Here is an 18,987-nt window from a genome sequence, read left to right on the forward strand (position 1 = left end):
ACTCGGAAGGCCCGCTTCGAAGGCCCAGGTCTCATTTCTCCTTTTCCTTTGTTTCTGTTCCCGTGCTGGGCACACAAGGATGAAAGCTGGAACCAAGAACTTCGGCTGATACTGTGGCTCATATTGATCAGGCTGTGTGTGTTGCGTTTAATATCAAGAGCCCTATGGTGAGCGGCGAGGTTGCATGTCTGGAGCAGGTCTGGATGAGGTTGAAGAGGTGTGGCAGCTCGGGGCTGCGCAGCGTGGCTAGCCAGGCACCGTCATTGGGATTCCACTTCCCCCGGACGACGGGTGTACCTTTGGTGGGTTGGGTGGTCTGCAGCTATACGAGCAGGGGTAGGAAAGCTCAACATCTACCCTGGTAACTTGATCTCTCATGATAGGACGGAGCTGATGTGAGTTGGGACATGGATGGCAGTCCGCATCACAGCTCGCCCAAGCTGGTATGCACGCAAAAGCTGTCTGGATCCCTTTTGATCATCCTTCAGTCCCTTTTGGCCCTTGAGATTTCCTCTCCTCTTTCCATCTTTTTCGTCAGCTCTGTGCCGTTGAGGCTCTCTCGCTCCGTCTCAACTTTTTCTCTCGTTTTTGAGCCCAAACCAACGACACGCAACTGCAGAGAGCAGTCTAGAGGATATAGGCCTCGGAATCCACCGTCGACTGTGACTTGTTCCCTTGTTTACAAGGAGCTGGGTCTGATCGCCAAGGCTCTGCGCCGTTGGCTCATTTCACGAGTGAGTATACGAATACCACCCCAGCTGTCCGCTCAAGTTAGCCGCTTGCGATGCACCCCCTCCCCTTGAGCCTGCCCAGCCTCAATATATGATCCGAGTCCACCGCCGGCCCTCGGCCTAAGCTCTTCATAGCTCTGTGCCATTCTCGTCGGCGCAACTTCACTCGTTGCTCATACATTCGTTTCTTGTTGGGACTGCCTTCGCTTTTTGTGTCTGGTCACTTCGGAAGGATGCTTCTCACGAGGCTTGTGCAGAGCTTAGGGGCTTTAGCCCTAGCTCAGGTTGTATTCGGTGATGCTAACCAGGTGTATAGGAGAACGAATGAAACAACGGACGAACTCGATTCTGGAGCTGCTGTCGGACTAGAAGACGAACAAACCTACCACGTGGACACTGAATGCCCTCATCACTGCAAAGAGAAGATCTACATCACCGTCACGTACGATTTCAAGCTCTTTTGAGTTTTGGCAATTCGCTAACTTGGGTTTTAGACTGCCTGCCAGCACTGTCACTCTGCCTGCCAGCACTGTCACTCTGCCTGCTACCACTGTGACTGAGAAGACGACGCAGACAGAGACGGTGTATACAACTCAAACCAACGAAGTCAGCGTTTCTGTGCCGGTCAGTGTTACTGTTATCAAGGGGTAAGGGATCTGATCTGCTACACACATCTCCGGCATCACTAACAAACCTCAGGACAACTGAGTACATCACGACCACACAGTTGTCAACTGTTACAACTGTAAGATGACCTTGAAATCATGACGTGTGCGGTTCCTTACTAACAACGTCCAGCTCGTGCCTGTGCCCACTACAATCAAGGTCTGCAACACCAAGTCGCCATATTTGTGCTCCACCAAGACCACAACTGAGTTGGTGCCCACAACAACCACCCGAACCATCAAGAAAACAGTTCCCACAACAGTCACCAAAGTCAAGGTGATCACTAAGTGGAAAGAAGTTACTACCACTAAAACCAAGACTTCAACATACACTACCAAGAAAACGATCCCCATCACTGTCATTGATAGTACGACGCTGTACTCAACCAAGACCGAGACCTTGAAAACAACTCTTACCACGGTAGAGACAACAAGCGTTCCAACCACCTTGACGCAGAAGGAGACACAAACCCAGACCCAAACAGTGAAAACAACTGAAACGGTCCCAACAACCATCCTTCAGACGAGCACAGTCGTATCTCTAGTGACGTTGACAACCTCGTTCCCGGTCACAGTAACTGACAGTACAACTCTCTGGTCCACACAAACCACCGTCTTCACCACTACCAGCCTCAGCACTTTCACCACGGTCAGCACCATGACAACAGTCCATGCAGTCACAGCGACTGTCACGCAGTTGACAACCACAACTGTGTCGGTATGTGCTGCTCCGACAAACGCTGGTATCTACAAGCGCTCCGCGCTCGACGTGAGGTCGAAGAAGCACCCCAGGGCTCTCCGGACATGGGGCTGTGAGCCCGGATTCGTCTGCAATCAGCCTAAGCCTGGCGGCTGCAATCTTTGGGCTGAAGCGCCCGGTTTGGACTTTGAGTGTCACCCTGACTGGTGTGTCCCTGCTCCATACATCCCTCGCGTCGTCTGGAAGAAGAACGAAACTGGCTACTTCCCGCCTGTTGAGGGATACTTCAACCTCAACCCCGAGGATTTTGGCTTGAGCTATGGCGTCTTCGAACTTCAGCCTGTCGTTGTTTTGAAGGCAGATGGCAGATTAGCAACCAGCTATACTGGTGACTGGGCTTCTCAAGCTACTATCACTGAACGCACAAGATCAACAGATGTGCCAAACTCGGGGGCACGCTTTGTCAAAAGGCAACGGCCGGGCTCAGATGTGGTTCCAGCCACCTGCTTCAACCTTTGTGATAGTGCTTATCTGGAAGCTCAACGTGTCGGTAGGGATCCAGACCTTTGCGCACCGGGTTCGGTTTTCTTGGATATTTTGGACGAGTGCAAGGTGTGCATTGCAGAAAACACCGATGACACCAAGTATGAAGAGATAGAGAGGGTCTATCTCGAGCCAAACTTCCGACCATGGCTCGACTACTGCGACACTTTGCCTGGAGTGCCCATCACCACCACCACAAGCGGTGAGCCACAGGTGACCGACACAGCGTCTGTCTCAACAGACACTGGCCTGCCACCCAACACCAGCACTGGTTTTGATGATTTCACCACTTCTACTACCACGACGTCAAGTGAGGAAACCTCAACACCCACTTCTACTCCGACGTCCACCGATGAGACGACGTCGACCACAACCGACAGCAGCACAGAAACCACACTCACCGAGACAACATCCACAACTTCCGAGTCCACCAGCTCCACCGAAACTCTCAGCTCCGAGACCACCAGCTCCGAGACCACCAGCTCCGAGACCACCAGCTCTCCCGGTACCACCGAGACCACCAACTCTCCCAGTACCGAGACGACGACAGAGTCTCCCACCACGGAGACCACCGAAGTCCCCACGTCGGGTGGCTCAGAGAGTACGTCGCCTCCCGATGTTACGACTAGTACGGACGCTCCGTCCACCTCGGAGGACGGCCCGTCCGCTACTACAACTACGTCTCCGTCTATTGCTTCACCCACCACTCCACCCACTTCCTCCTCCTCCTCCTCCTCCTCCTCCTCCTCCTCCTCCTCCTCCTCCTCCTCCTCCTCCTCCACATCTTCATCCGGTTCGGACGATTCCAGTTCGACATTCCCTGACACCACAGATGACTTACTTACATTCACAGCTTCCACTTTCTCTACAGGTACACTCCCCGGCGAGACCAGCGGTGGCGGCGATGACGGTGGTGTCGTACCCACAGACACCCCCACCACCATCGCCGGCACCGGCGGTCTAACGCCCACACTACCCACCGGCCCGGTCGTCACCGCGGCTGCGGGCAGGATGGCCAACGTCCCCTCCCTGGGAGGACTTGGTAACATCCTAGCCGGGATTTTGTTTGCTGCCATGTTGCTCTGAGATGGATGATGGATGGCAGTCAGGTATTATGGCTTCATGTTTTGTTTTGCTTTCCTTTTTTCACTTCTATAATGCTTAATGTCTTTGGCCAGAGGTTGTGAGGGGATGAAACATAAGCATGGTTGCACATATTTAATGATGGGTTTTTGATTTATTTTTATTTCTATTTTCTTTTTTCTCTTTTTTTTTTTTGGAAAGGAAAGGGGACCACTCCTTCTTGGTGGGAGAAGATAGAATTGGGCTTTGGAAAGGGGGGCAACATCTCGGGCGATTTAATGATGGCATTCACGACATTCCTTACAAGCTAACAAGCATACACACGATGGGAGAGGATGGGATGACGAAAGGGAAGAATGTGTTATGATTTGTTAGATACTTTTACATGATTTCTGGAAGGGGGGCATCTTTATTGTCCTTTTTCTCTTTTTTTCTTTTTTCTTTTTTTTTTCTACATGAGATACCCGTTATTCTCTCCTCTTTTTTTCTTCTTTTTTCTAAACTTTGTTTAGTGAAAAGGGGAGAGGGAACATGTCATTCTTTTAGGCATTACTTGTTTTGGCATCTATACCCCTTTTTTGGTTATTTTTGAGGGATTGGTGGAAACTAGGGATGGATGCATGACGCTCATTTTATGATACCAAGGAGGCGGTGGTGGGATGATTGGGAAAGATGGTGGCCTGGGGATCTGGTCAACATTTTGGGTCGTGAGGAATGGTCTCGGCTGTCGAACCGAAGGGAAGGATCAGGGGGTGGAGATGAGAAACATCCGATGGGATGTCGATGACGAAGCTGGTTGAGGAAGGAAAAGTTGGGGGATTGTAATCGGGCTTTCTTGTTGATCATGATGTTTTTTTACCCAGTGGAGGAGAGAACAAGGTTTCGCTTCCGAAGCCTGGTCTCATCTGATCTTGGATCGGATGGCAACCAGGGATGGGTTGAGTGAGTTGTATATGTGAGAGACATATAGTGGATTTTGAGTGCAAATTGATTGGTGTATATCTCCTACAACCACTCTGCCTTTGGTGATTGAATGTTGAACCGGCATCGACAGTAAAACCGCTTTCCAACAACTCACATGCCAACCTGCACCTGGTCATCTCCTCTCAGTGGCAACGGGAATTATGCCTGCACACAATCTCACCAACAGCTCCTTGGCCCCGTCGGTACCCCCAATCCGAACCCTCCCTCAAGGAAGGAGCCCACGCCACAATGTACCAACGGTTTTTTTCTTCGCCTTCCGCGCCTCTGTCCAGCAGGAAACATTCGGACGACGATCCACAGGAACTGCGACCGTAAACACGGACCCATTCTTGTTGATCCTGTGGGACCGCTGTGGTTCTCACATGTGGGTGTGCGGCGTGGAGGGTGGAGTGTATGACAAACGAGGAAAGGAACGGAGATCTGACCGGAGTTGGAACTGGACCTGGAATTTGACCGGCCCTTGGTCCGAGGGAATGGAACTGAGGAAACACGTGGATAGGAGGTGAGATGGTGAGGGTTTGGGGATGTGAGGCCTGGAGGGGGGCCTGTGGTGTGGTGAGCTACCTAGGTCGTGGGAAGGTCGCGTCACAGTAGGACAGGAAGAGTTCGCGATCACGACAAGCAATTCACTTGACTAGTTACATTTCAGGTACCTAGCTGATGTCGAGGTCATCGCCACAGAATCTCACTGGGCCAAAGCATACATGGCCTGCGCGAGCTCCTCCGGGCTTCTCTTCCTCAAGAAATCCTCCCAACTCTCAGCCTTGATCTCGCGGTACTTGTCATTGTCGGTCTCGGGGCCGACCAATGTCTGCCCGTTGAGCCAGTAGTACTGGTAGAACCTGTCGCTCAGTCAGCAAGAGTTTTCCCCTTAAAACAAAGTAAACACTCACATCCTCATGTAGGCAAAGAAACCAGCCGGGTTCTCCGCCCTAGTCTTGTGCATCAAAACCTTGAGCTCCTCCAGCGAGCCCTGCCTCTCCAGCGCAGGCTTGAACCCGTACACCTTCTCAAACAGCTCAACGATCTCGTTAAGCGTCTTGCGATCACCGATGACTGTCCTCTGTGTTAGCAACCATCTCCAGCCCATTCACATCGATCTCAGTCAAACTCACATCTCTTCACCCCCACCGCCTCCCGATCCGTCACCACAGCAGCCGTAAACTCAGCAGCATTCTCATAACTCGTCCCCTCCCACACCTCCGTCCCTTCCCCCCAAAACCTGATGCTTTTGGTTTCCGGGTGCCAAATCCCATAAAACTGGCTCAAGATGGCGTCCATAAACCCCCCGATAAGCACGTGCACCCCTTTGACTCTGCACCCCCCGGCAGCCTTCTCGTCCAGGTACCCCTTGATCTTGATCATTGGGTCCTTGGGAAACAGCTCCCCCAGCTGGAGCTTGGTGTAATCCAACGACCAATCACTCGCCACATAGCGGGTGACAGTACCAGACTCCTCACAGGCGTCGATGAGGGTTTTTTGCCCTTCGATCATGAGGTTATCGTCACCCAAGTAGGCGCAGATGACGACGTCGCAGCCTGTGACGAAGCGTTTGAGAGCTTCGGTGTCAAACGCCTCGCCTTGGAAGAGCTGGACGCGAGCGGAGGTGGTGAGGGGGGAGGGGAGCTTGGAGGGGTTGCGGCCATAACCGCGGACTCGGGTGGAGGGGTTGGCAAGAAGCTTGGAGGCGATGAGGCGGCCGAATTTGCCGGTTATGCCTGCTACTCCTACTGTTAAAGGGGAAGACATTTTGGTGTTTTGATGGGGAAGTGATGATGCAGGATGAGGCGATGGGATGGGATGGGAGGAAGAGTTACCCAGAACGGGACGAAAGAGGAATCATCTGTTAATATATATCTTAAATTCTACATGACGTCGGTACCCAATTACTCTCAGTTGTTCCTGTCATTGCCTGTGAGTTTCGACGGTCGATTTCTAAGCTCTGTGAGATGACCTGAGCGTCGGTGTCCGATGTTTACCGATGATTGCAAATGGGTCCACAAGGGGCTCTCAGGGGTAAGGTTGGGTGACAAAGCCATGTAAGTGACCTCCATCACCATTGATATATATTCAAGAAGTGCGCATTGCATTTGAGCGAAAGCATCCCATTCAGCTCATGTAATTCTTACTCCAGACCGTCAACATGCCTCCTCGCACCGTCCTCATCACCGGCGCAACGGGCAAACAAGACTCCGCCGTCATCGACGCCCTCCTCTCCCATCCCCTATCCTCCTCAGACCCCTTCACCGTTCTAGCAGTAACCCGGAACCCTTCCCCCCCCTCTGCCCTGCGCCTCCAAGCCAAATCTCCCTCCACCATCAAACTCGTCTAAGCCAACCTCGATGACCCCACCACCCTCTTCGCCTCTGCCAAAGCCTCCTCCCCAACAGGCACCATCTGGGGCGTCTTCTCCGTCCAGCCCTTTCCCTCCAAAAACGAAGTCACTCAAGGAAAATCGCTCGTCGACCACGCCCTCAAAAACAACGTCCGCCACTTTGTTTACAGCAGCGTCGACAGGGGCGGAGACGAACATTCTTGGAATAATCCAACGGAGGTCCCTCATTTCAAAAGCAAATGGGAGGTTGAGCAGCACTAGCGGAAGAGCGCGACTAGAACCATGGGCTGGACGATTCTGGGACCGGTGATATTCATGGATAACCCTCCTCCCGGGTTAGCGGGCAAGGTGTTTATGACTTTGCTGAGGGATACCCTCGGGCGAGATAAGCCGTTGCAGTGGATTGCCACAAGAGACATCGGCTTCTTTGCTGCGGAGGCGTTCCATAATCCGGAGGAGTGGAATAAAAAGGCGAGGGGGCTGGCGGGGGATGAGTTGACTTTTGAGGAGATGAACAGGGTCTTTGAGAGGGTGACTGGTAAGCCGGTGCCGACCACGTGGGGATTGTTGGGAAAAGGATTGAAGACGGTGAGTGAAGGAATTGGGCTCGTTGGTAGAGTGGCTCGCCCTGGAGGTGTACAGAGCTGATCTACGAAAGGTCAAGGAGGTGAATCCAGGGATGGTGGGCTTGGAGGAGTGGCTGAGAAAGAGCCCCTTTGTCAAAAGGAAGTAAGTAGCGGAGGGTGGTTATATATATCGTGCCCTCAGGGTCAACATGTTGGGAACTTGCAATATAATCTGAAAAGCACGTTAGAAATCGATGTTGAATACTGCATAATCCTTGCAAAATGAACATACCAGACTCGAACGACCACTCGATGTAGGCCCGACCCTCCAACGACTCGCCGCATCGTGATGGACAATCTTTCTTTCTGGCTCAGGAAACGTCTTTTCTATGATGCTTAAGCGTCCTACCCCATAGCCGTATCCCCAACCTCCAGTCTCTCCAGCTCGTGACCAAGCTGACCAGCCAGCATTCTTGCCACCGGGTGTGTCTGACTGAACCTTTGCAACATGTCAAAGAGATAAACAACATTGGCCCTGCTGCCCTCAAAGCGGGTAAGCGCAAAGTCTTCAAGAAACACCAGCGATGCAATGTACGTTGCGTAGCCCTGGATCGGGTTCTTCAGTGCCTCGGTCAAGTCCTCCTCTCTGATTGATCGGATGATGGCGATGACTTGCGCAGCTGCAGCAAGCAAGTTGCTCCGGCCCTGCGCCTTAACAAAGCTTGCCTCAGTCCCCCGCCCTCCATCTTCGGCTGCTTTGCGTATTGCGGTCTTGTGAAGGCACATCAAGGCGGTGTGTATCAGGACGTGGATATAGATAGTATCTTGACACCCAATACTGGCAGGGAGGCGGAGATCTCGGGGCAAGCTGATGAGGAGGGCAAGCAGATCATTGCCAACGTCTTGCTGTCGAGCCCAATAAGATTCTAGGTTGTGCTCGGCCTGCGCCTCTGGCCGAGACTCGGTAGTCTCCAAGTCAACAGCTCGATAAAAGAGATGAGCTGCGAGAGCACGTGCTCCCAGACGCGAAACGGGTGGTGACCTCTCTCGCAATGCCTGGTGTAAAGTGTTTGTGTGTTCTTGAGGCGTCTCTTCGCCACCGCTCGTGAAGGCTTCCTCTGGTTTAGGAAGCAGCGTGTGCACCATCCGGTCGTCAATAATGGAAGGCAGCGCTGAGGTTGCGAAAACCAACCGATCTGCAGAGTAAATCACCCACCAGGTCCTGCGACGCTCCTCCATCTCAATCCAGTCGAGGTTTCGCGAAGACGGCGGCTCAAGATGAGACTGAAACAGAGATGGTGGCTGTGGGCATCTGTCGAGTTGGTGCAGATTCAGGATCTGCGCGATCCTGATGCTCTTCCCCAGGCTGAGGGAAGCGCGAGAAAACAGTGTGCTTTGAGCCTCGAAGCTGGCCATGAGCACCCAGCATTGGGCATGAGCTAACATGAATGCATTTGGTTCCTTGCCTTCTGTTAGTTGGGGAGTTCCACGGCCGAGATGCAGGTAAAGCTGACCTTGGCTTCATCCTGCTCGGCAAGTTTGCGAGCACGACGGTACAGAGACATGGCTAGGGAGGCATATGAAGGGTCGGTGCTCGCTCCAGTTGCCATGATCACCAATTGGAGGAACAAAGGTGGCTGACGAGAAGGAACATCTGATCGCAAGGATTCTAAGTAGCGAGAAGGGTGTATCATCGGGGAACAGTGATAGCCATTTTTGAAGTATAAAGTGGTACTGTAGGCTAGGTTGTTAGCCATTTGGATCACATCTGGCACTACAAGAGATGCGCAGCACTGACAGTTCCTCAATCAAGTCGCGTGACAATGGGGCATCGTCTAGCTCCGTAAGTTCCAGTTCGCTATTGGCAAGCCAGTCAGCCAGCTGTTGACGTTGGTGACTTCGAGGCTCTCCAACATCTCGTCCTTCCTGAATCGTAGCCTCGCTCAACCATGATTGGTCCGCACTTGACGCCACGGGGGAAGAATAGACGACATTCGACGAGACGGCTATTCTGACCGTCTGCGGTGAATTGCACCGGTCTGCATCAGCCGAATGTCCGATTGTTCTGAGCTGGTCCTCGAGTTGGACTGGTGTGCGCGATGGCGGTTGTTAACACAATGGTTCGGAGAGGTCGCATTGTCCGACAATGTCCGATGAGAGGCTCACTTACACAATTTAGCTTCCAGATCGCGAACCTGCTTCCGCTTGCCCTGGCCTGACTTTCTGGAACTTGGATAAACGCAATCATTACGCAGGCTCGTACATCGACGGCAAACTGGTAGGTTCCGGTCACATTTTTGCTTTCTATCGCGACACGATGTGCATGATAGCCGGGCCAAAGAAGTTGTGGATGTTGGGATCGCTGTGTCGGTAGGATGCTCAGAGTCGTCCATGAGCATCGACGCAGCAGCGGAACCCATCGGACTTTCCCAGATGATTTACATATACGTGACCTCCTGGAGCAGTCGGCACTCGAAATTTCCGGCGATGACAATGGCAGACGATCGCAAGACTACAAAAGGAGTGCCTGAACAATAATTGTCGGCGTCTCGGGACGTTTGTCAGCAAGCACAGACCAAACTGCCGAGGAGCCTGCCTTAACCCTAACCTGAATTCTTTGTACGTTTTTGAAAACCACTGGGAGAAGGAAAGCAATGATGGCATGGTATTTTGAACCGACTATTTCCTCATGTTTTTGTGTGCTTTCCGTATCTTTTTATTTGCATATGTAGTCTGGGAGGAAAGAAGGGTGGGAAGGGCCCATCTAGACTTTATGGCCTCCTCGGATACTTGATTCCTGTGGCTTTGAGGTTGTGGAAAGGCATCAACAGAAGTCCAAGACCCTTCAAAAGAAATTACGGCCTTGGAAGACATCTGAAAGACGACTCGGGGCTGTTGTCTCCTGTCCTTGGGGAAACCGGCTGGTCCCTGGATGAGGAAGATGGATATTGAGATAAGATGCAGCATGTCAGGGGTCCAATGCGGGGCAGAGCGCGGGGCATGTTTTCCATCTGACGCCCCAAACACAGACAACTTGACTCTCGACAAAAACCCACAACAACCAACGACCTCACCATGTCCACACAAGCAGAGACCAAAGCCAAAGCCGAGGCACTCGTGCCAAAGTTCAAGTTCGAAAAGCTTCTGAATCAAGGTGTGTGCTTCGTATTACTCTCTACCATATTCACTTCCGCTATTCAACCACGTCCTAACCACCCACAACCTCAGACCAAGCAGGCCGCCGAACCTCCCTCCTCGGCACAATCGACTCTCTCCCCGCCCTCCTCATCCTCGAGCGTGCCCCCTTCCCATCCTCCCCCGATTACCTCGCCTCAGTCCCGACCACCCTCCAAACTCTCAAGAACCTAGGTGCTAATGACATCTACCATTGGTACCTCGCCAATTCCTCATCCCAGAACCCATCCGACGAGACGGCCGACCTCAAGATCAACCTCATCCACCCCTGCACCGAAAAGCACATCAAGAAATACTCCAAACAGGGCGTCCGCCTCGTCTCCGAAACACCGCAAATCTACCTCGAGCGTGTCAGGCCGTACATGCAAGCCCAGCGCGACGCCAGCCGTCTGAACTGGGTGTTCAATATTGTTGAAGGGAGGACCGAGGTCGAGGATGTCATCTACCGCACACCGTTCGATGCTGCTTCCCTCAACGAAGAAGGGTTCTTGTTGCTGCCCGACCTGAACTGGGACCGCCAGACCCTCGATGCGCTGCACTTGCTGGGTCTGGTGGAGAGAAGAGACATTTGGTCCTTGCGCGACCTGAAAAAGAAACACATCCCTTGGCTGAACCACATGAAGGAGAAGTTCATCGAGGCAACGACAAAGGTGTACCCATCCATCGAGGCTGACCAGCTGAAACTCTATGTCCACTACCAGCCCACATATTACCACTTTCATATTCACATTGTGCACGTGCAGCTCGAGGCGGGCGCCACGCAGGCGACGGGTAAGGCGGTTGGATTAGATAGCATTATATCGCAGTTGGAGACGATGGGTGGCGGGGACGAAGCGGGCATGGACCGGGCTACAATGAGCTACACTCTGGGCGAGGCCAGCGATCTGTGGGTCGAGGTGTTCGAGCCGCTCAAGCGCGCCGGTGGTAAAGCTTCTCAATCGCAATGACGAGGTCATTGACGCTGGAGCCGTGGGGGCATTCCTTCCACTGGCCGTTATCGCGGACGCAGTAGATCTCCTCGTTGAGGCGGACGGTGCAGCTCTTGGTCACGCCGGCCGCCGAGGTTCTCCTGACGCTGCTTCTGAGCATACCCATCCCATAGGCGCCATCATCCTTGGTGGCGCACTCATTGAGCTTGTCAAAGTCGATGGCATGCTCGAGGGCGCAGTCCTCGATCAAACCACGCTGGGGGATGTGGCGGTAGTCCTTGGTTAAGCACATGACGAACCCGAGATAGGTCTTGGGGTCTGGGTAAAGGCTTTGGGCGCAGAGCTCAATGATGTTGCCGAGGCCTGGAGACATTGCCTGTTAGTCTTTGGCGCGCTAGATGTTTAGCACAAGGGTAAACCTACACTCCTCTGCGCCATGCTTGCAAGCCACTCCGTCATCGTGTTCGGTTGGTCTGTGGTACACTGTGTCAGGGTCTGTCCATCAAGGTGCGCATGCCACAAACGGTGAGGCAAATAGGGGGGGGGGGAGGTGTAGCGTACCGGCCGATGAACGAGAGGGTAAAGTTGACCTTGTCGAGAGTCTTTTGCATGACGGGGAGAACGAGGTCGCGGAGGCAGTCCTATACCGGAGACAAGGGGTTAGCCGCTGAGCTGAGTTTCCACGTCGGCATCAGAGCAAACAATACCTTCGCATCAGGGCACTTGGACATGATATGCGCCTCAAGGGGAACCAACCCCCTTTTGACGCTAGGCTCCACCATCTTGATCACCGTCTCAGGCGCCGAGGGTTGCTGAGCGGCATGGTGATGGGCGGTGTATGAGTGAAGCGGGTGGTTTGGGTTCTGCTGGAAGAAGCAGTAGATGAATCCGACAACAACAAGATATGCGACAGCGAGGAGGAAGCGTCCTGGGCTGAGGCCGCGACGCGGTGGGATGAGCGGCATTCCGGGGTTGCCAACGGGGTATTTCTCGTCCATCCCCATCTTTGGTGGTGATATTGATGAGATGAGGTATACAAAAAGATGCAAGATAACGGATATGGTTGCAGGTGATTTGGGTTGCGGCGCAGTGCTGGCTGGTGGTTGTCTTGGCTGAGGATGCGAGGGGAGAAGAAGAAAACTGGACTGGACGCCAAGTGCCAAGGTTGGGGTTTTTGGAGAGCTAGTGATGTGGGGTGGTTTAGCTGTTGAGACTTGCAGTTGTCAGTCAGTCAAGACGGGATGTTCTGGTTGATGGAAGTGCTTGACATCAAGATACTGGAGAGATACCACCAACCCGAGTCGCATCACGAAGCTAGGTATCCGGAAGTCTGGAGGCTGACACGGGACAATGGAGCTCAATCATGTGAACCAGCGGACGTGGATCCGGCAAACTCCCCTTTCCCACGGGCGGCATCCCAGCGTTCCACATCTCTCCACTTGCTCTGATAGTCCATCAACTCCACAAACGCCTGTGGAACATCTATTTGCGAAATATAAGATACCTTCATTCGATCGATATAATGAAGAATTTCAAAATAACAATTCGTAGAGGCTTCGCGCTTTCCCAGCGGCTTGACAGTTCGAAATCCATGTGTGGGGATCACTATTCCATAACTTGGTGAAGCAACTTCACCGGCTGCTTGCGGCTTAAGGATATCAGATGGCAGACTATTTAGTCGTGATATCGTTGGGGATCATATCCTCGATCCTTTTACATTTAATAACCATTGGAGTTGACAATTTTCATCTTAGCTACTGCCGATATATCACTTTTAAGATATCCCCAGAGGTTAAGGGGTGGTTGAGAGTTTGTTCATAATACTACAGGGTTAGGGTTTCTATCCCCTAGTCTTCACCCCTTTTCAGTGACAGTGACTCACTTACAACTCCTCATCCAGTCTCCAATAAATAGTCCCATTGCAACTCTCATCGATGAAGATATTTTTGATCTTCAAATAAACATATTTATTATCAAACTTTATATCACAAGCCAGTTACGATGTCCCCCTCCCGCAAGCTCATCTCCTCCGGCTCCCAGTTCGAGGCTCGGATCGGGTACTCCCGAGCTGTAGTCCAGGGTGACATGGTTTTTGTATCTGGATGTACTGGGTAAGATAGGTTTGCTTTTTGTAGTACAGCATCTTTGTCACATTAACACATCACCACATTACCACATTACTACATCAACACCCACATTCTCACATTACCCCATCAACACATTACCACTTTTACCATTTCACCTACCTCCCTGTCTAAACTTTTCACCGTTCACATACTAACCACGGCATGTCATCAGCTACGACTACAAAACAGGCCTCATCTCCCCCAACGTCGCCGACCAAGCAGAGCAAACCTTTCAAAACATCGCCGCTGCCTTGGCCGAAGCAGGCGCTGGGATGCAGGATGTTGTGAGAGTGAGATACATCCTGCCAGACAGGAAAGACTTTGAAAGCACCTGGTTGGTCTTGCAATTCCCTTCTTGGAAACTGCAGAGGTTAAGCAACTGACAGAAAAGCAGGCCTGTGCTCCAAAAGTGGCTGGGCAATGTGAGACCTGCCGCTACCATGATCCAGGCTGGGTTGATGGAGGAGGCGATGAAGATTGAAGTTGAAGTCACCGCCAAAGTGGACAGGTAAAGACGTTGCTAGCAGAGCGCATTAAACCAAAAGAATTACGGAAAAGTCCATGCCCAAGTCCATCCGAAAACTCCAAGCTCTTTCCTACAAATGGGTATCGTCATTACATCTGTCATTACCATTACTTGGGAACCCCCTTACCCGGCGCGTCAACGACCACCACCAGTTCCCCGTTACCCCCCTGGCCAGCCACCGTCCCGTCCCCGGCCCTCTCATTCTGCAAGACCTCCTCCACCACTCGCTCTCCACTGACTGCCTCCCCGTCCGCCTCCCCTTCCTTCTTCTCCCCCTCCGCCTCCCCTTCCTTCTTCTCCCCCTCCCCCTCAGCCTCTTCTTTCTCCTTCTTCTCCCTCTCCTCTCTGCCTCGTTTATGACAATACCACAGCACAAACAGCAACAGGAAAACAGCCACGCTCCACAACGCGCTTGTTCCCGCCAACATGGGAAACTTGGTCTTGAGCGCATTCAAGATGGCCTTGAGCATGGTCTTGATCAACGCTGGGGTGAGCGCCAAATCACTCAGGTTCTTTGGCATAAAGAACTTGGCTGCCCCCTTCAGCCCCTCGTCAGCATTAATCTTGGATTTATCCAGCCCCTGCGCTTCCGCGGCCATGGCTAGAATTTCCGGGGCAAGGCTAGAGGTGAGCTTCTTGGGAAGCTGAGTCACTAGCTTCTGGAGAGACGAAGGCAGCTTCTCAAAGGTCTTGGTGAGGATGTCATTCCGGCCGTCGAGGAGGGAGACAAGGTCGTCAACTGCTGTGGGGACACCGTTGGCGAGATCCTTGAGAATTTGGACAAACGGCCGAACCAGTAGGTCTTTTGCGTCTGAAGAGATGGAGCCCGAAGACGACAGGTTGAGCTTGTCTAACAAGCGAGAGAGGTCGGCCCATTCCTTCTCGGCCGATTCCGGCTTGGTTGTGCCCTCGGTCGCGGGAACGGCGAGGTTGTCCGGGGTTGACAAACCCTGCTTCTTGGAGCGCGTGAACATGCGGGACAGGCGCGATGGCTTCTTCTCCTTCGACTTGGTGTTCTGGTTATCCTTTCCATCAGCCTTTGTATCTGGCGCGTCGATAACAATCTCCTCTGGCCCAGAAGGAGACTCTTGTTCTGGCGCCTTGGGTATCGTTGCCAGCTCGGTATTCTTGTCCTTCAACACCAGAGCCGTATCGTTGGGGTTGGAGGCCGAGCTGGCGCCGAACAGCTGGAACGTCTCGCTCTTGTCATCCCAATCCCACGTCAACTCGGGGGTTTTCGATCGAGGCGGCAGCGCCGGCCGAGGTCCCTCTTCCTCCTCCGCGTCAAAGCCAGTGCGCGCAACGAGTCGCTCGAGAAACTGCTCATCCTCGTCGTCGAGGATGGGAGCCACTGGGATTCGCTTGCCGTTGTCGTCGGATGAAAGCGACGATACTGAAACCCGGGGAGCGGCCGATGGCGTTAAGACGACTTTCGCGTTGCCATCACCACCCTCCTCGGCCTTCTTCTCCTTCTCCTTTGACTTTTGCCTCCATGGAAAATGCGGAGCCATGTGTGCGGTTGCGTGTACGTGGTGAGTTGCACTGGGATGACGTCTTGGCGTCAGTGGTGAGGGGGGGGTTGGAGGGGAAGCTTTGGTGCCCGTGCTGTTGCGTTTGCTCGTACTCGGCTGAGGAAAGGCGGGGGGGAAAAAGATGGTGGATGTACGCGGCTCCGGGTTGAAACGCTTCACATGCAGATTCGAGATCAGATGAACTCGAGCTGCTGCAGTTGACGTCTGGGTTTATTTCCAGGTCTTTCCAAGCTTCCGGTTTCACTATAGGTAGGGGGTTTGTTAGAGTCGGCAGGAGGCCGCTTCGGAACCACACCAGCGGGAGATCTCAATCGAGATGTGCACAGCCACAGGGTGATGTCATGCAATTGGGTATCATCAAGAATTCTATCTATGTAAAAAAATAAAAATAAAAATAAAAATCAGTCTTCAGCCTCTTCCTCGCCTGCATCTTCGGCGACCTCGCTACGTCTCCCGCGTCTCCCGGCTCTTGATCTTTGGAATGCCGACCTGGATGTGATGGCCCTTTCCCCCACAAACTGAGATCCATCCCACTCCGTCTGACACTTCGGACACTTCCGGTCCGGCCTGGTCCTCCAAAAGTTGCCCTCGCAAACATCGTGCAGGCGAATTGTGCAGTCCACATTGTTACACCGCTGTCCGTGCGTCACGATCTCCTTGCACGCCTCGCAGAACTTGATATGCTGCCACTCTTCTTCTTCATCGTTGTAGGTGGCAACAAGCCAGGACCACAGCTCAACCAGGGCTCTCGTGCTTAGGCTGTAAAACCCGTCCCTGCTCTTCTCCAACCACCCCTCGGCTACCAGGTTCGATAGTAGCGCGAGCACTTCGGAGTGTTTGAGTCCCCGAGTGGCTGACTGACTGCCTTCCGCATCCTCACCATTGGCGCCGTTGACATGTCCATTCCCCATACTTTGCCGAGAGGGGCGTGATACCTTCAGTGCCTGTCCCTCATCCACAGCCATGACCTCCATGCGGGGCGTGTTGTACGTCTCAAACATGGCGTCGAGCAGCCTCTTGATGTATGCTACCTCTTCGGCCGAATGGACAGTGGCCATCTGGCTGGCTGGGTCGCTCTGGGTGTTGTAAAAAACCCAGACACGCTCGTCTCGGACTTGATCGCGCATATAGCGGATGTCATAGTCCAATGGCTCCACAGCCTCTCTCGCAGTTCGGATGGCATCTGTAAACTGGTCCAGAGTGATGGTGTCCGGGTCAACGGGCTCAAAGGTGGTCTTTGACTTGAGGTCGGCCAGCAGTTTCTTGCCTTGTTTCAGCGTGAGGGTGCCTTGTGCCATGAAGTTTTGAAGAAAAGAACGGTGGAGGTCATTGTACCCGGCTGGAAGAGGTGGCTCCCAGTCGATCTCCATTGATGAAGCACTGTAAGTAGAGTGGGCGTGGATTCGGTTGGTGGAAAGACGAGGTTGTCGTCTGTCGGCTTGTGTGTGAGTAGAGAGAGAGACTGCAGTGCTGATGGAGTGGCGAGCTGCAGGTTTCCAAACGACTGTAACCAGAGCGCGTTCTTCCCCGCGATTTTTGGCGTTGCGGGATGTCAGCCACGCCCTGCAAAAGTGGTTGCAGCGGACCAAATTGATGGCCTTGCGAGGAAGGTGCACGGTCCATTTTGTCGGGCACGGGTCATATGCCTTTTCCATCAGCGCCATCAGCGCAATATTTCGAACCGAGCTCAACCTCACCAACAACCAACCCCATTTTCACCCACGCCCACGGGCACAAGGGTCGGCTCTTCTCACTATCTCCCACTATCACAATCTAGACCTCCCTCATTTGGAAAATCACAGGCTTCCAATCTTGCTATAATCTTCTAATCCCGAAGCTTGAAGTTCTTGGTATCTCTTGTTCGACAGCTGTTTGAAGCAGCTGTTTCGGCACCCGCCTGTACCCGAAGTGCTGTCCCCGTTTCCACGTGGGTTCAAATCTCCGATACGCTGCTTTTTCTCCTCCCGCCCCTTCTACAATGGATCGTCTAGTGTAGCCTCGACGGGATTATAGCACGCATGGCAAAGAGACTGATATTCTCCTCTTGTTCTCTTATCACACTCGTCACCTGCACTAGTAGACTGTCGTGCCTGTGTGGCTCAACTGCCGCGGCCACAGTCGTCCGATGTGTGCTCCTCAGATTGGGAACAGCTTCACCTCTAGCGTTTCGGAGAACGCCCCTCTTTTCGGAAACTGGTTAAGCGGCAGGGGGTTCGTGACATCGTCTCACGTTGGCAGGGGCGGCATCTCTCTTTTCCAGAGCTTGGCTCACCAAATCCCCTCACCCACAGCCTGTTTGGATCTCGGGCCATGGAGCTGTTATGGAGACAGGGTCTGGATTCACTTGACGTTCTGTTTCCACCTCTTTATCACGGTATCAACTGACACTTCCCTCAAGAGTTATCATATCTCCACTACCTTCGTTCTCGAGTCTGGACTTTCGGGCTCGGCTCCAACTCCGTCGGAATCCACTCAAACCTCACATGCCAACCACCCGTTGAAGAACAGAGTCGCAACGACAAGACAGATCTGCAGACTGCAGCCGACCCTCCTTCCCATATGCGTCTTCTTCACCCTTATGTCCTTCCTGCAAGGCCGGGGTTGCTTGCTGCTTCTGATCTCCGAACGTGAACAGGGTCGCGCCGGAGCAGACCAAATGCTTGTGACAAAGCTGCGGAGGAGCTACAATAAACGATCAAAGCGCTACTCTCCACATCAAGCCACTAGTCCTCTTTCGCCATTCAGTTCGTGAAGGGCTTGCTTCTCGATAGCGTCTTTTGCAAATCACGAAGGCCCTGTTGGATTGCGCTCGGACGCTCGGATCTTGGTAGCGATACATCGCCCATCTCGTTCTCTCACAAAGCGCACCTGTAAGGGCACGACATCGCAATCGGCACGCAGCTTCCTGTAACCATATTCAGCTGCTCGCTTCTGGACCCTCCTCTCCCCCTGAACCACCCCCGTTTCCACAACTCCGTCTCTGGGCATGATGGGCAGGGCGAGAAGCTGGGTGTTTGGGCCTCTCCACGTTTTCCAGGGGTCACTGTGTCACGCTCATTGTCACCCAAGCTA

General features: G+C 53.1%; 10 protein-coding genes across 10 annotated transcripts; 5 read left to right on the forward strand and 5 right to left on the reverse strand.

Moving 5' to 3' along the window:
* Positions 1-411: 411 nt before the first annotated feature.
* QC762_123540 (uncharacterized protein) lies at positions 412-3,725 on the forward strand (the record flags this gene model as incomplete). The annotated part of the gene is made up of 6 exons (XM_062886773.1): positions 412-443; positions 1,048-1,173; positions 1,226-1,378; positions 1,431-1,476; positions 1,530-3,240; positions 3,511-3,725. The coding sequence occupies 6 exons, from the start codon at positions 412-414 to the stop codon at positions 3,723-3,725; spliced, it is 2,283 nt and encodes a 760-aa protein (XP_062749924.1).
* A 1,592-nt stretch (positions 3,726-5,317) lies between these two features.
* On the reverse strand, positions 5,318-6,455 carry QC762_123550 (uncharacterized protein; the record flags this gene model as incomplete). Its single annotated transcript, XM_062886774.1, has 3 exons — positions 5,318-5,548; positions 5,600-5,762; positions 5,822-6,455. The coding sequence occupies 3 exons, from the start codon at positions 6,453-6,455 to the stop codon at positions 5,392-5,394; spliced, it is 954 nt and encodes a 317-aa protein (XP_062749925.1). The 3' UTR covers positions 5,318-5,391.
* A 385-nt stretch (positions 6,456-6,840) lies between these two features.
* Positions 6,841-7,774, forward strand: QC762_123560 (uncharacterized protein; the record flags this gene model as incomplete). The annotated part of the gene is given in 3 exon segments (XM_062886775.1): positions 6,841-6,963; positions 7,303-7,629; positions 7,640-7,774. 3 exon segments carry the CDS (start codon positions 6,850-6,852, stop codon positions 7,772-7,774), a joined length of 576 nt encoding a protein of 191 aa, XP_062749926.1. The 5' UTR covers positions 6,841-6,849.
* Positions 7,775-8,012: 238 nt separating this feature from the next.
* QC762_123570 (uncharacterized protein) lies at positions 8,013-10,377 on the reverse strand (the record flags this gene model as incomplete). The annotated part of the gene is made up of 4 exons (XM_062886776.1): positions 9,778-10,377; positions 9,406-9,694; positions 9,122-9,341; positions 8,013-9,068 (listed from the first exon to the last, which is right to left on the reverse strand). The coding sequence occupies exons 1-4, from the start codon at positions 10,025-10,027 to the stop codon at positions 8,013-8,015; spliced, it is 1,815 nt and encodes a 604-aa protein (XP_062749927.1). The 5' UTR covers positions 10,028-10,377.
* On the forward strand, positions 10,307-13,129 carry QC762_0024390 (uncharacterized protein). Its single transcript, XM_062883133.1, has 2 exons — positions 10,307-10,761; positions 10,836-13,129. The coding sequence occupies exons 1-2, from the start codon at positions 10,683-10,685 to the stop codon at positions 11,747-11,749; spliced, it is 993 nt and encodes a 330-aa protein (XP_062749928.1). The 5' UTR covers positions 10,307-10,682; the 3' UTR covers positions 11,750-13,129.
* QC762_0024400 (uncharacterized protein) lies at positions 10,769-13,273 on the reverse strand. The gene is made up of 4 exons (XM_062883134.1): positions 12,439-13,273; positions 12,293-12,372; positions 12,155-12,204; positions 10,769-12,094 (listed from the first exon to the last, which is right to left on the reverse strand). The coding sequence occupies exons 1-4, from the start codon at positions 12,733-12,735 to the stop codon at positions 11,712-11,714; spliced, it is 810 nt and encodes a 269-aa protein (XP_062749929.1). The 5' UTR covers positions 12,736-13,273; the 3' UTR covers positions 10,769-11,711.
* A 444-nt stretch (positions 13,274-13,717) lies between these two features.
* On the forward strand, positions 13,718-14,479 carry QC762_123600 (uncharacterized protein). The gene is made up of 3 exons (XM_062886777.1): positions 13,718-13,842; positions 14,030-14,191; positions 14,252-14,479. The coding sequence occupies exons 1-3, from the start codon at positions 13,733-13,735 to the stop codon at positions 14,367-14,369; spliced, it is 390 nt and encodes a 129-aa protein (XP_062749930.1). The 5' UTR covers positions 13,718-13,732; the 3' UTR covers positions 14,370-14,479.
* Positions 14,480-14,490: 11 nt separating this feature from the next.
* QC762_123610 (uncharacterized protein) lies at positions 14,491-15,894 on the reverse strand (the record flags this gene model as incomplete). Its single annotated transcript, XM_062886778.1, has 2 exons — positions 14,491-14,642; positions 14,670-15,894. 2 exons carry the CDS (start codon positions 15,892-15,894, stop codon positions 14,491-14,493), a joined length of 1,377 nt encoding a protein of 458 aa, XP_062749931.1.
* Positions 15,895-16,316: 422 nt separating this feature from the next.
* On the reverse strand, positions 16,317-17,579 carry QC762_123620 (uncharacterized protein; the record flags this gene model as incomplete). Its single annotated transcript, XM_062886779.1, has 1 exon — positions 16,317-17,579. The coding sequence occupies one exon, from the start codon at positions 17,577-17,579 to the stop codon at positions 16,317-16,319; it is 1,263 nt and encodes a 420-aa protein (XP_062749932.1).
* Positions 17,580-17,601: 22 nt separating this feature from the next.
* QC762_0024440 (uncharacterized protein) lies at positions 17,602-18,546 on the forward strand (the record flags this gene model as incomplete). The annotated part of the gene is made up of 2 exons (XM_062883135.1): positions 17,602-18,247; positions 18,347-18,546. The coding sequence occupies exons 1-2, from the start codon at positions 18,226-18,228 to the stop codon at positions 18,544-18,546; spliced, it is 222 nt and encodes a 73-aa protein (XP_062749933.1). The 5' UTR covers positions 17,602-18,225.
* Between the last annotated feature and the right edge of the window lie 441 nt (positions 18,547-18,987).

Source organism: Podospora pseudocomata (genome assembly GCF_035222375.1).
Source record: "Podospora pseudocomata strain CBS 415.72m chromosome 1 map unlocalized CBS415.72m_1, whole genome shotgun sequence".
Taxonomy (NCBI): Eukaryota; Fungi; Ascomycota; class Sordariomycetes; order Sordariales; family Podosporaceae; genus Podospora; species Podospora pseudocomata.